Below are 14,811 nucleotides of genomic sequence, written 5' to 3' on the forward strand. Positions count from 1 at the left end.
CTGGTAAAGAGCAGGTTAAAAAGCGCTGAGCTCTGTCACTTTTAGGCAAAGTTTGTTGCCTGCAGTGTGAGTTGGTGTTTCTCCCCAGTGTTTTGATTAATTATTTTGGTCATTCATTCAGTGCAGTGCTTGCAGTGCAGTGCAGTGAACTGAAATGACCTAGAAATAATTCCCTAACGCAACCTGACTCTCTGGCTTATATTCAGAGAGAGATTTATTGCTTTACTCACAGGGCATCTTCGTCAGCGCGCTCCTCAGTCATTCCAGGGAAGCTGGTGCCATTCCTGCAGTACCAACCAGCTTTATACCCACCAGGGGATGTTCAGTGGCCTCCTGCTCCAGCACTGGAGTGGGTTGGGACAGAAATTCTGCCCAAGGAGCTCTGGAGGAGCCCTGTGCGACCTGCCCAGGGGTTGAGCCCCAGCAGCAGGAACTGCAGCTATTTTTTGGAAATCAGGCCTGGAAAAGCAGCTGCTCAGGCCCAGCCAGAGATGGGGAAGCTGTGGTTTGTGGGGTCTGGTTGGGGCTTTAGCCAGTGCCACTGCCCAGCAGGAGCTGTAGTTAATTGTCAGTGACTTCCCATCCACCGGGAGCACTGGGATGCAAAGGCAGCTCTGTGTCTGCATGTAGTGTGCCCAGTAAATGATAGTGCCAGTGGGGCCTGGGAAACCTTTTCCTAGACTAAGCCGAGCCTTCTAGGCTTCTTTTTTTATGTTAAACATTTTTAGACGTTCCCAGGTTGCTTTAGAATAATTATAAGGATCAGGAACTGCATGATGGGGGGGAATAAGGCAGCGACTCGTTCCATTGAGTTTTACTCCCCTTCCACCTCTGAGCAGGTTTCCAGTTTGGTAAAGTGCAGAGGAAACTTCAGACTCCCATTGAACATGACATTTTGGCTATTTTCTGCCCACTGTTGCTTTGTTTATAGCCACCTCTCAGCTGATGATCCCCAAAGGCACGGCAGGCAGCTCTGGCAGCCTGACTAAAGCACTGTTGCTGGCAAAACACATTAGTTTTTGTCCTTGTGACAATGCCTGATCCGTCCTGTCCTTCTCTTAGGCACTGTTGGACACATTTAGCACCAGCATGTACTCATGACTCACAAATAACTCACAGGATTACTTCAGCCTGCTTGATATTCCAAAGTAATAACTCAGGTTTTGCCACTGAGTTGAATGTGAGACCATTTACAACCTGGGGGAAAGTGATCGGATATGGAGTGGCAAAATCATGGAATCGTGGAATCACAGGATGGTTCGGGTTGGAAAGGACCTTAAAGCCCATCCCATTCCACCCCTGCCCTGGGCCAGGACAACTTCTGCTATCCCAGGCTGCTCCAAGTCCCAATGTCCAGCCTGGCCTTGGACACTGCCAGGGATCCAGGGGCAGCCACAGCTGCTCTGGGCACCCTGTGCCAGGGCTGGAATTTCTTCCCTATTACCCCACCTAACGCTGCCCTCTGTCAGTGTGAAGCCATTCCCTGTGTCCTGTCACTACAGGCTCTTGTGGATAGGCTAAATAAGTTCTCTCCCACCAGTCCACACATTTTAAAAATAAGGACAAATCCTGAATGAAAGCGCCTGCTGTAATGTGTGGTCAGGAGGACAGAACACACCACAACAATACAACCCTAAAAATTAACAGGATTTCTGTGAACACAGAGGAAATTTGCCCATTCTCCATCAGTTGTCAGCAGGAAAGAGAGGTGTAATTATTGACTGGCCTCAAACTGTAAACACAGGAGTGAGAAGTGGCAATACTTGGATCAGCTTCTTAAGAATACCAAGCTCTGTGGAGGGATGAATATTTTGTTTCACTTTCCCCCATTTATGCTGTAATCTTTTTTTTTTAATTATTTTTTCATTTTTTTTTAACTTCACAGGAAGGAGAGAGGAAATCAGGCAGATATAGTTTGCAGAAAAAATTGTGTATGGATATATCCCTCGCTCCCACCTCATTTTTATTGGGTTTATTTTAAACACCCTGAGCAGGGCGAGAAGCTGGGAAAGAAGAGTGAGGGGGGAGTAAAAAGAGCCTTTAGGATGTAAAGGCTGGTGCTTTCCTCCCTGAGCAGTGAAACTGGGTAACTGTGGTGCTTTGGCAGAGTCACAAACAGCGGCTGGCAGCTGCTGCAGCTCTGAGCTGATCCTTGGAGGTTGCTGGGAGTGAGGACTTGGTGTTGCCGCTCCCTCGCCGTGTCTGTCTGTGGGTGTTTGCTGCTGCTGTGCAACATCTCACGGGCTCCTCTTCCTGGGACTGGAGTGAATCCATCCTGGAGGGAAAGGGATCGAGAGGTGGATGTCCTTTAGTGCAGCCCCTTTTTGCTGCTCCCTGCTGGGCCCAGCGGAGCTGCCAGAGGAGGCTGTGCCTGTGGAGGGGTGTTGGCAGCAGGAGCTGCTGCCCTGTGCCATGGGATCACCCTGCCTTTGGGTTCCAGCCCCCGAGAACCAGCCAGCAGCGGGGGCTGAGCAATTCTAATAGTTAATTGTAGTGTTATTGTGGCCTGAGCAGAACAAAACAGAAATAATCAGGCTTAAAACAAACAAAAAACCCCCAAAAGCAACACAGTGTTATTTTAGAATAAAAGCACATGTAGCTGAACTAATACTCCTGACGAGCAAGGACATGGATTTCTCCCGGGGCATCCTGCAGTCCTGTAGGGAAGAAGTGACCTTATTTGCATTTTTCTTGTTGAATTGCTGTTGGGATTTCTGCAGCACAGCAAGAGCAAATTCCTCCAGGAGAGCATGGAAATATCAGAGCGCTAACGCAATATCCTCCAAGTAGCTTCCTGCTCCTCAGCCCCTGCTGCCCCCCTGCCCTCCCAGCCCCCCCAGCCTGCACTGACAGCCCTCAGCCTCTTCCTTACAGTATCTAAAGCCCATGAACACAGTTCTCATTTCCCTCCATATTCCCAGAGTTTCTCCTTCCCCCTTTCCAGAACAATCTGGGCTCTCCCCTCCCCGCCGTGCCCTCGCCGTGCGCACCCGAGCGCTGCTCCTGAAGGTCAGCCCTTGGCAGTTGAAGTCTATGGTTCCAGACGCCTCTCTCAGGAGCGTTTTCCATTCTAATCAGGTCCTTTAAATTGCTCAGGCTCTTCCCCAGCATGAAGTCCTGCTCCAATTTTGCAGGCAGATAATTAAATCCCGAGCCCAGGAGCGGCATTGCAGCTGCGCCGCGGCTTCTTCTCCGCATCTTCTCCGCATCTTCCCACCCTGCCAGGGCAGCTGAGACAGGAGCAGGGATCTTTTGGAGCAATGGATCATCTGCCTGTGGAGTATCCATGCTGGGATGGCTCCAAAACCAGGGAGGTGCTGCAGCTCACACCCCAAAGCATCAGCAGAAGTGCAGCCGAGGAACGGTCATCCCAAAATCCATTTTTTCCTTCTCCCGGGGCTCACTCTGCCATCTTCCCACAGGAGAATTAAAGCAGCAGGATGCCAGGAAGGACTATTAACTGTCACCTCTTAAGCTCCCTGTATAATGTATGCACATACTAATTACATCGTAGGAATAGCACGGATTAATTATACACATCACAAGTGTGTAATATTTAAAGGATATTTTTACATAAATGACACATTTGGAGCTTGCAAATAGCACAGATTGGCTTTGTCCAATGAAAGACGGCAAAATTTTGAATTTAATGTATAATATAACCTTTATTCTTTTTCCTCTAAACTCTTGGAAACTTACATAACAATCGTGCTTTAATTATGACACCGTTTATAGACATTTAAAATGCATCTTAATTTATAAATATTTTACATTTGGTCCATAGAACAGGTTGCAATTTACTAAATAATACTGTACTCTTTTAAACAGGCTCTGTATATATTTTTGAATATGTATATATTACATATATATTTTTATATAGAGATAGATTTGCTCGGTGTTGGATAGTTTCCTTATTGCAAAAAGCATATATGATCATACAATAATCTTTCTTTTTCAGGGCAAGTACTACAAAAAAGATACAGCTATTCACAGTTTACACACAGTAGTTCTACAACACTAGTTTGTGCTATGTGATAACGTTTGTACAGCTTTTTGCTAAAGAGCAGGTCTGTCAAACATCTGTCATAATTGTTTACAATCAAACATTAAATACTGCATTTTCCTTAGAACAACATGGGACTCGGTTACATTAAACAATAAAGAGAAAGTTGGAGTTTTTATCCTTAGTCTAATGAAATCCACAAGTATGATGTATCATGTGTGATGCCTGTGTAGGATGTAGGGGTTCCTCTAAATCCCAAAGACTTACAGGACGTTTGCATCTCAGCTATGGCCGTTTAGGATGGAGCTTAGATCTCGTAGTATTTTACAGTTGACCTAGGTATGAAACAGTTTAGAACCTACCCAACATACTCTGAGAGTTTAGGATGTAGTTTGAAATACATGTGTATTATATATATATATTATTTCTACATAATGTGCTTGACATTCTGAGAATAATACCTTATTGCAAGAACATGTTTGTCACCTTCAGACGAGAACAACGAAAAACCCAACATTCACAGGTAACATGTTTTTTTTTTTTTCACGTAGTAGTTCTACATAAATTGTGCTATCTAACATTGTACGGTGCACAAAAAGTTGGCTGAAAAGCATGTTTTCATTGCACAGTTCTGTCACAGTCATTTACAATCAAACATCACCCTCCCAAAAAGCCTCCGTGCCTGTCTTATAGCTGCCAAACGAGAAATGCCAGCCGGGGCTCCCGCTGCATTCCCTACACAGGGAAAACTTCCAGGGGCTGGCCGGGCTCTCTGGCTGTGCGGCAAACGCAGGACGGCGCCCAGAGCGGGATTGCATCGGGATGAAAGAGCTCTCCCTGTGCCCTCATCACCACGCAGCCCCTGGAAATGGGAATCCCGCTGCTCTCAAAGTGCTAACCATGCGGAGTGTGTGATTGGGAACTGTCAAAGTTCAATTGAGCCCTAAATTGGAACTTACAAGGAGAAGCTGCGATCTTTAAGCCGTTGTTTTGGTTTCTATTTTGGTGGCAATGTGATAATAGTAGAGTGGTAACAGCATAATAAAAGCTCAGGGTACTCTGAGCTTGAATGGCAAATACTTTGTGTTTTACTCCTGGGAATCTTTAGGAGCTCTTGGCTATTACTTTGCTAAAAAAGTTAAAATATTCATATTCATGCCTCTAACATTGATTCACAAAGATATCTTCTTTTCATAAGAAGCAACATATGCAGTTTTAAAGAAATTTATGACCTTGTTTGAAAGTCACCCTGAAAGGCTGAGCACAGCCAGTGTGTATGGCCTGGGCTGCTCTGCCACAAACAACTCGATTTTTGCGCTAGGAATGTTTATGAAGGCTGTGCCTGCTGTTAACTGAAGGAAGAGTCTCTTCCCCCCTCAAATGGCCTCAGCTGGAACAAATTTTAAGGGCAGACTTTTGCACTGGAAACCACTTGTTTACAAAATACTTCATTCTTTTTGTACAAAACAACTCCAAACTTAATTTTACTCCTGCAAAGTCAGAAATAACAGTCTTGGGATTCAGCGGTAAGAAATAGTGATCAACTACTAAAAATCAGCAGCACAAAACTTCAAATAGTCGTGCTAAAAGGTAGATTAAAAAGGTCTTGGCACATCAATTTACAAATTCCAAGGTATGCAACTATCATTGTGGAAGGATAAAAACATTAACAGTCCGTGGATTGCCGGAGAACACAAAACGCTGTCAAACATCTGAGCTCGCGACGGCTGGATCGAACCCATGGCGATTCCCTCGGAGTGGAGATGACCTTGTTGCTTTTTTTTTCTTTTTTTTTTACATATTTTTTTTTTTTTGCCACTAGAGGTAGGTAATTATATTCTCAGACATGAATTTGTGGTCATATTCAACCATATTTTTTGTTTTTCTGGAGAAGGAGCGGTACTGGGACGATGGAGGAGTTTAGATGTAGGCTTCTTTGTTGGCGGAGTTGCTCTGTTGGGCCTGGTCTGGCCCATTCTCAGGGTGGGTGATGTCTTCACTTGGCTGAATCATCACTTGGATGCGCTGTTCAAAGGACAACAACAAACGTGAGGCAGCCAAAAAACTGCTGTTAACCTCACTCTTTTTAAAAATTATTCTTATTTAAAGACAATACTTTACAAGTGCCTGTCTCCCCAGGGACCAGCGGTGAGCCACGTCCACTGAACAGATTTCAGCTCTGTCCTGAACGTGACGGGAGGAGCTGAAAGACCCTGTGCCAAAAGCTGGATGCCAACAGGGAGCTTTCCTGGGGAAAAGAAATGAGGAGAGGCCCTGCTGTGAGCCCATGGTCCAGCACAGGGGCTGCAGTGGGCAGCTGGACACCAGAGTGATGGGAACACAGGAGCTAGAGAGTTCCTCCAAGGATGAAACAGGTGAAACAGATCTGTGTTTAAGAGTGTTTTATTCCTATCCTGTCTGTCCTCGTCCTTTCGTCCTCTCTGTTCCTGCAGCTTCTCTGCCCAGCTCACGTTCACATCTCAAAAGAGATCCCAGTTTGGCTCCTCAGAGCCTCTCGCTGGTGCAGGCTCCTCCCATCACCTCATGATTATTTCTTAATGCCTTTCAAAAATAAAACCTTAATCCACAGCAAGGCTGAGATGAGGAACTTTTACCACGGTCTCACACAACTCTGCCCAAGCAGCAGCTGTATTTTAGGGCAACGGTTCTCCTTTTGCACCTAAAAGTTTTCACAAGACCAGGGGAAATCTATTCAAAATGTTGGAGCTCAGAACAGGCAGGGGGAAACAAAAAAAAAGGCCAAAACACAGAAATTTTTTGCAGACTTCTTTGAAGCCTCACTGAGTCTTTCAAAATTTGCTGAAGACAAATATTTGGATCAAGATCTGAGCATTTCATGAGGCATCACTCGTCAATTCTGCTTAAGATCATCCAGCCCTTCGCAAAGATGGCTCTGTCAGCTGATTTCAGAATATTCCAGAAGTTCCAACAAATTCTTTTTGACAGTCTTTGGTTCCCACAATCACAGAGTGTTTCAGTACTTGGGCTGGAGAACTGGCTGTGATGTACAGGGGGAGCTGGGGAGGGAAAACTGAGGAACCACCCAGACTTAAAAAGAGGTGTGGTGATTGCAGGTGGTTCCTGAACAGTGTGTGGGACAATAACCTGGCCAGTATTTCCCACTCCTTTAGCAGCACATCACTGAGGCCCTCAGAACTGACTGAAATAAAACCTGGCTGCAATAAAACCTGACTGAAATAAAAACTGAATCTTTTCCATGAGAATTGTCACCTCCTTTTTAAAAATGGGATGAGGAATCAGGGAGAGGCTGAGAGCCATGAGAAAAAAGCCCCTAATGTTCTTCATGAAGTGACTGCTCACAGAAATCCCTTAAATAAAGGCTAAAGGGAAGGCCCCCCAAGATTTTTCATGTCCTTCCTCCCTGCTGCAGCAGAGCAGGACAGGGCTGACTCTGAGCAGGTGACATGCAGGAGCTCAAGCCTTGGATGCCATGAGGGAGATGCAGGACAGGGCCACTGAGCAGACTCCTGCAAACCCAGAGCTGGGTGGATTATTCCCTGAGTTTGGTTCCAGCTCCCCCAGAGCATCCCCTGCCTCCATCCATGGCCACGTGTCTGGCATTAACCAGGACAGGTTTCCATATTTTGTGAACTGCTCCTCTGTTTTCTAGGTGTGAGGAGCTGGAATGCCAAGAGCTGCCAGAGCAGAGATGAGGACCCCATGGAAGGTGGGGAATCTGTTCAGCAACAGACGGCTCTGACACTCTCGTGTCTTTAGGCTGGTGCTTTTAGGGTTCTTTTTGCTCAAAGCAAAATGACTGAGGGGGAAACAGATGATGGAACAGAAGTGCCCAGCAATCTTTGGTTGCACGGGCCTCAAGGTGGTGGGGACAGCCAGACTTACCTGCTTTAGGGAGCCTTTCAGGGTTAGGAACATGTATGCCATGTAGCCTGGTATCAGCACCATAGAGGACAGGGCCATGAACCAGCCAACCCCCTGGCCCCATTTTGGGAACACGTAACTCCCCATCGTCAGCGGGGTCATCTGCACAGCACTGAAGATGAACACTCCCTGCAAAAGCAGAAGGGAAGGTTTTGGATGAGATTCCCAGAGTGTTCTGGCTTCAAGAGTTTTTCTGGAGCTTCCAAAGATGCTTCTTACTGAAATGAATGTTTTTAACTCTGTATTTTCACATATAAACCTACACCTCAGATCATCCAAGTGTGCTACTGGTAGCAGTAAATTCCTTGGATAACCTGCACAGAGCCAGAGGGAAGGGGGCTGCTGGGGAAAATGGGGGTCCTGGGAATAGCTGTGGGCATGTACATGGTGCCACTGAGCAGCAGCACCCACACATTGTTTTTGGGATGTTCTCCAATGGTGACCTGCAGACGTGGTGTTCCATACAGCATTCCCAGGGAAAACTCCTGTCCTGGCCTATCTCTAATGTCTAAACCAGCCAGGAAAACTTGCTACAGTGAACCAGGAGAGAGGAAGGCTCGTTCTGGTGCCAGGCTAAAGACAGATTCCCAGAGGAGGATGCAGAGGCAGATTTTACACTAATCCAGGCTGGCCAGCACATTCTGCTGAGGACCTGACAAATCTGACCAGTTTTACAATGTTGGGCTTCTTCCTCCTGTGCCACTAAAATAAAATGAATTTCTCATGCCTTCCTGAACACTTGTTTTCAGAAAAATGAAAGCTGCCTTGATCTGGGAAGGGATGACTTGAGGAACCCTCAACTTGAAGATACTTCTGTGTCTCTTTAGTGCTCCTCATTTGCTTTTCTCTGGTTAAATACTGGGTCATGTTTAGTGGTGGCTGCTTGATTAGTTTGTTCTATTGCATCTGGGTTCGGTGTATGTGCAGTAAATTTACATTTCTTTGCTTATTCCTTCACAAGGTACTGAATGGGATTAACTGGATAAAGTTTAGGATCAGGAAAAGGCTGTCCTGTGGTTTCCAGTACAAATTCCTTGCAGAGTTTGCCAGAAAACCCACAGCAATGCAGTATAAAATGATTAAGACATGCCACAGAATCCCAGGAGAGAACATGGGTTTAGAACCGTGCTGTGTTACCAGAAGGAATTCAGTTTACAGAATGTTGGCATTTTTGTGTATGTGGAAAATTTAGATTTTAGATCACTACATTCTATTTAAGAATACAAAAAGATAGTCAAAATTTGTTCCTTGCAGTTTTCTAACTTTGCCAATCAAACTCTTGAGCATTTCCAGAGGTCTAATAAAAATCCTGGCTCCTCTTTTTGGGGCACAAACTTCCTCTAATGACACTGCTTTTTGTTTATTGCCTTCAGTGGGATTGCTCAAATCCTTAAAAAGGGAGTGAGGTCAGAGCTACTATGAACCTGTGAGGGTGGAAATGCCAGGGCTGCAGCACCCAGGCCACCTCATTTACATCCTTTCAACCAGAGAATAAAAGTTTGCTCCTTACTGCCACAATGATAGGAGTGAAAAAGGACCAGCAGAGTTTCCACCAGATGCAGGGTCTGTATCCCACCATCTCTTGGATGTTGTCATAAAATCTATTAACACCTGGACAGAGAAATAAGAAACAGCAGAGAAATGGAATCAGCTGGAAGCTCAGTGGTTCTGAGAGATATTGTCATAAATTATCAATGTATTTGGAATCTCCACGAAGATCCCAAGATAACTTTTCACCTGTCTGCATGGGATAAAATGTGCAAGCTCAGAAGCACCAAAAATCTCCACCAAAAATCTTCCACATCATAATTAATTAATTAGAGACCAGCAAACTTATTCCCATGCAAGATGAGGAACTTGCAGATGTGAAGGTCAGATGCAAGAAACACCCTTGATCGATTTCAACTCCAAGTCGAATTAGAATGAGAAATTTAGGGTGTATTTCACAGTTATAAAAACCCCAACCCAGCCCAGCATTAACCAGCTTCATTGCAGTGCACACGATGCAGAAGTGGATCTGACATCAGAGAGGCCCTCGTGCTGCTGCTGCTCTCCATCAGCTTCCCAAAGCTGTGTCTGTCACGCATTTATAGCTCTGATTTCCTCCTGGTCACAGCCTGGAGCTGATAATTCCAAGGTGTGGCTCAAGCCCTGTATGGACCATTCATTTCAGATCCTGTGGGTCCTTTCCAGCTCAGACTGGTCTGTGATTTCTGTGGTAGTTTTGGTGTATTTTTCCATTTTCTGGATTCACCAGCAGTGCCTCTCCCCTGTCAAAGGCTGCTCCATCCGCTCAGCCCCACTAAAACCAGCAGGAAGGCCCCAGTTCTCCAGCTCTGGAGCAGCTGGAGTGCCTTGGTGATGGTGGGAGCAGCTCCTCAGAGGAGCTGACACAGCTCTGTGAATATCCCACTGATCCATTAATCCTTAGAGCCACAGACTGCTAGTCCAGGCTTCTGGATATTTTAGGGGGATTATTCCCTAACTGACCAAGGAGCCTGGCTCACTGCAGGATCCTGGAGTGAGGGAATTTCTGGAAAAACAAAATATTACAAAGCCCCAAAACCATAAAGCATTATGTACCCAACACCTCTGAAGATCCAAGCTTTCCAGGGAAGAGGGACAGGAAAAGAGATGAAATTTCACATTTTTAGTATTCCTGAAACACCTCAAGACTCCCAGGCCTTGGGGTAGGGTGTTTAAAAGGCAGCAGCACCTTCCACAAACCAGCTTGGAATTATATCCATAGAAACCAAGGCCACTTCCAGTTCCACCCCCAGCACGTGCATATTCAACTGGAGATCAGAGGAGGAATTATCCTCAGGTTGGGTAAAACTTAGGGAAAAAGCCAAACATGCTGTTTACCATAGCACCAGGATATCGAGATGCACTCAAAGAATACGAGGAACAAGAGACTCATTCCGCTGGCAGAGTAGTAGTCAAAAAGCTTAAACACATAGATTCCACCCTAAAACAGAGAGGAAGGAAGCATTGAAAATAGTGCCAGGCCTCCAGCTTCAGAATGTAAGACACAAACTAGCGGTGGTGGATAGGTTAGGGACCTATTAGTGCAAATTAATTAAAGTGGTTAAAGTCTTTTAAGGCTTGAGGTCATTGCTGACAAAATCAAGATTGCTGCTGCTCAAACCGAAAAGTTTAATTTCACTTTTTGCTCTTTGTTTAACAATTTAATCATAATTTAATCATTAATCATCTCCCTCAAAGAGTTTGCAATGCCAACATCCACCCCCAGCCGCCACTCTTTGGACTGTAAGGGTGTTGCTGTGCATTTTTGCACCCAGGGACCACAGGGGTTCTACACTTGAGCTGCCAAAATCTTGGACAGCGTTGATCCCTGACACTTCAGTGATTCCTGGCTGGGTTGGGGAAGGGAGAGGCAGGGAAGATGCAGGTGCCAGGCACAGATCCCCCCTGCCAGCAGTACCTGAGTGATGTTGGACAGCCCTATCACGTAGGACACGATGCACACGAGCGCGATGAAGATCTCCCGGCGGTTGCGCAGCAGCTTGGGGAACTCGTCCACCAGGGCTGTGATGAAGCCTTCCACGGTGCAGAACTGCAAGGGAAGGGAAACATAAACCACAACAGCACAATGCAGAGCCCTGCCATGGCAGGGTGGAGTTTTGGGGAGCAGTTTGCTGCTGGACCCTTCGCTGGCCTAAGGCTGCAGCCGTTCGACGAGAAATGAAAATTCACTTGACTGCAGTGGAAGCTCTGCTCCTGAATATCCTTGTTTCTGTCTAAAGAGATCTGTGCAAAAAGATTTCCAGCTCGAGGAACACTCAAAATTCTAAGCTATGAACTGTAGCCTTCACTCTGTCAGCAGAAATTGCTCTTTTTTTGTAATAAAGATGATAAACCTACAGTTGAGGGCTTTGATCCCTCAATCCTACAAAATATGCTTCTTTTTTATGTGATTTACTCACATACATGAAAGCCAACACACAGAGAAAGTCTAACCAGATTAGTGCTTCGTGGAGAAGGTTAAAGATTCTCATATGATTCTCATATGGAATAAATCAAATCTCTTTTGTACCCCCAGAAAACATTCTAGCTGAGGCCGTGTCCTTCAAATGGAAATCACAGCCACACTCCAGAATCCTTCTGCGAGCGTGTATTCAGATAAATGCTGTCATTATGGTGGCTGCAATAGTGAAAACCAGAAGGTGGGTAAAGTTTTATTAATTTTCAGCAGTGCAATCAGAATTCAGCCAATGGTTACAGCTCCCGTAAATTACAGTGTATGAAATGTTCCCGTGACAGACAGAAAATGCAGAAAGCATGACAGCCTGTAGATATATATTCTTTTTAATAATATTAGACCACCTTCCTCAGCTGTTAGTTGCCTAGAGACAAGTGCTTTCAAGAATATTTTTGACCCAATTAATTTCACAGCAGTTTGCCCCCAGGTTGAGCAATAGGTTTTAATGTCAAGCCTGAAGCTCACTGAAAAACAAAGAAATAGAAAGTGTAAATTTTCAACTTTCTTTCATCTCCCGGGATAAAACGCCCTCTTGGTGTTTTTGTGTTCACAGGCTGAAGTCAGCTTGGATTTATAGAAAATGATGGATTTTCTCTCCTGCAAGACTGGTAGTGCTAAGCCAGTACATCCCACATTCCTTTACGTGCTGGGAAGGCTGTGCTAGGAACTGGGAGCTGCTGGTTTGCCAGCTGCAGCTGACTGCAAGTGAATTAACACATCTGCCTAGGACAGGTCCCACAAAAATGATCCCACATTTCAGCAGGCAGGAGGGACTTCCCTGACCAAGCCCTCCGAGTATTCCTTGCAAAATCAGGCAGGGTGCTCTCCTCAGCGCTGGCAGTGTGGTTGTTCTCTGTATTAAAATCAGTGCTGATTAGCAAAAGCTTTTGTTGGACATAGTTATTACTGAAGGGTTTTATCCTGTGCCGTGTGCTTTTTTATTTGTGTCACAATAACCATTTCTAATTATTCCGTGTCTTAATTATTTAATTGTTTTACCTAGACAGAGAATATCTTACTGGGATTTGCAAAACCCCGGGGTGGAGCCTCCTCAATCATTTCCAGTTGTCAGACACCACCCAGAGCTTAGGTAAGGCCTGATCCAATAAAGCTGTGATCCTTTCCCTTGGGAAGTGATTTCAGAACACACCAAGACACAGAATGTCCTCAGTAATGATCCCACTGCCCCCTGAATTTACTCCAGATACTAAAATGAAATGTGTGGTGCATCTTTTCACTCCAGTGGTGAGTCCTGAAATCACCTTTCAGAAATACCTGTGGCATCTAAACCTTGCGAAACTTATCCCAGTGTCTTCTACACAGCTGAGCGTTGCACAGATATTTTCAATATTGTGATTTAACAGGGAATATTTCGAAGGTGAGCTCCTTTTTGCCTGCAAAATAAATTTTCTGCCCATTTTTCATGCACTTCCAACAGTTCATGAAAGAGCAAAAGTGTCTTAGCATCAGTTTTTAACTCAGTCTTTCCTCAGTGCCTCTTATTCTTTATCTGATTATTCCAGGCACCATCCTGCACCACTTCCAGCTGGCAGTGGAGAGCACAGGGAGAGCCCAACCTCGTTCCACACCATGGCAGAAAATCTGTATTTTCCTTTGTTTTCAGCACAGTTTTACCTGACTGTCAATGCCCAGCATGAGCAGCATGGAGAAGAAGAGTATTGCCCACAAAGGGGAGATGGGCAACTGTGTCACCGCTTCTGGGTACGCCAGAAATGCCAGTCCAGGACCTGGGAGGGCAAACAGGAGACAAAACATCAGTGGGGTGGGTCAGGGCTGGGATTCTCTGCTGCTGCTGCTGCGGTTTGAGGTTGGTTTGGACAGCTCTGGATGCAGCACCCGAGCAGGGATTTCAGCTGTTCAGCGTTTGCTGACCACGAGGGCACTGCAAGGACCTGGTTTTTAAAATGAACCAGCCAAAAGCAAAAAAACCACCCCAAAAGCCCCCAAACCCAACCAACCAGAATTCTGTGTGCAGCTGAGAAGCTGCTCCTGAGAGACCCCTTGGCATAGCCAAGGCAGGAATGTTATCCTTGGCTAGGGTTACGTCTGCAGGCGCTGCTCAGCTCTCTCTCCCCTCAAGCAGTTATTGACAGCTGCCATCCTCTGCTTGGTGCCGTTCAGAAGAGAAACAGAGACAGCTCAGAAAGGGAGAAGACACTTCCCAGCATTTCCAGCATTCACATTTGCTGGTCCCTTCCATTCATTCTCTCAAAATAACACCTTTTAATAAACCCCGAAGTTGTGGACAGCCAAACTCTTTTTTCTTCTTGCTAATTGCTGATGGGGGGGCATGGTGTTGGAAGGAGGATATTAATTCTTATTTAAAAGGAGGTTTTTTTGTTCTCATGGCATAGCTGGATGTCAGGGTCAGAGGGAAAACTGCAGGAACTTTAATAAACACAGAAATAAAGCTCATGTGCTTCACCTAAGGAGTGGCCCTGACTTTTCAGTTTTCATTAACATTCTGTCAGTGACAAGTGCTTGGTCACAGCTCTCAAACCAGTGGAGCAAGGGCTGGCATCAACACCTGGGTTGTCAAAGCCTAATGAGGATTTTGAAGCGATTAATTGCTAGCAAGAGCAGCTATGATTGGAAAGCAGTTCAGAAAGCATTCCAAATAGCAGTGCTAAAAGCAAAATAAACCTCAGATAAATATGTTAATTTTACCCTGTTACACATTCCACAGAAATGCAGCTACACTTTTTAATAATTCCATTTGTTTTATAAAGCTGTATAAAAGATGGCAAAAAAACCTCTCATGGTGGTAAAATCTAGCACCAGCCTCCAAGCTTGCTAGGAGAAATAAAAGCCTTAATTAAAAGGTCAAATTTTCAAATTTCCTTTGCAATTAGCAGCCATG

General features: G+C 45.3%; 1 protein-coding gene across 1 annotated transcript in view; it reads right to left on the bottom strand.

Moving 5' to 3' along the window:
* Positions 1-3,645: 3,645 nt before the first annotated feature.
* The window catches only part of SLC6A1 (solute carrier family 6 member 1), a 43,876-nt gene continuing 32,710 nt past the window's right edge, over positions 3,646-14,811 (bottom strand). Inside the window, exons 10-15 of the mRNA XM_010409747.4 lie at positions 13,566-13,678; positions 11,373-11,504; positions 10,793-10,895; positions 9,438-9,538; positions 7,889-8,056; positions 3,646-6,028 (exon numbers count right to left, since the gene is read on the bottom strand). Of these exons, the coding sequence (XP_010408049.1) occupies positions 5,924-6,028; positions 7,889-8,056; positions 9,438-9,538; positions 10,793-10,895; positions 11,373-11,504; positions 13,566-13,678 (722 nt within the window). The 3' untranslated portion in view covers positions 3,646-5,923. The remainder of the gene's footprint in view (positions 6,029-7,888; positions 8,057-9,437; positions 9,539-10,792; positions 10,896-11,372; positions 11,505-13,565; positions 13,679-14,811) is intronic.

This window comes from Corvus cornix, chromosome 12, assembly GCF_000738735.6.
Source record: "Corvus cornix cornix isolate S_Up_H32 chromosome 12, ASM73873v5, whole genome shotgun sequence".
Lineage (NCBI taxonomy): Eukaryota > Metazoa > Chordata > Aves > Passeriformes > Corvidae > Corvus > Corvus cornix.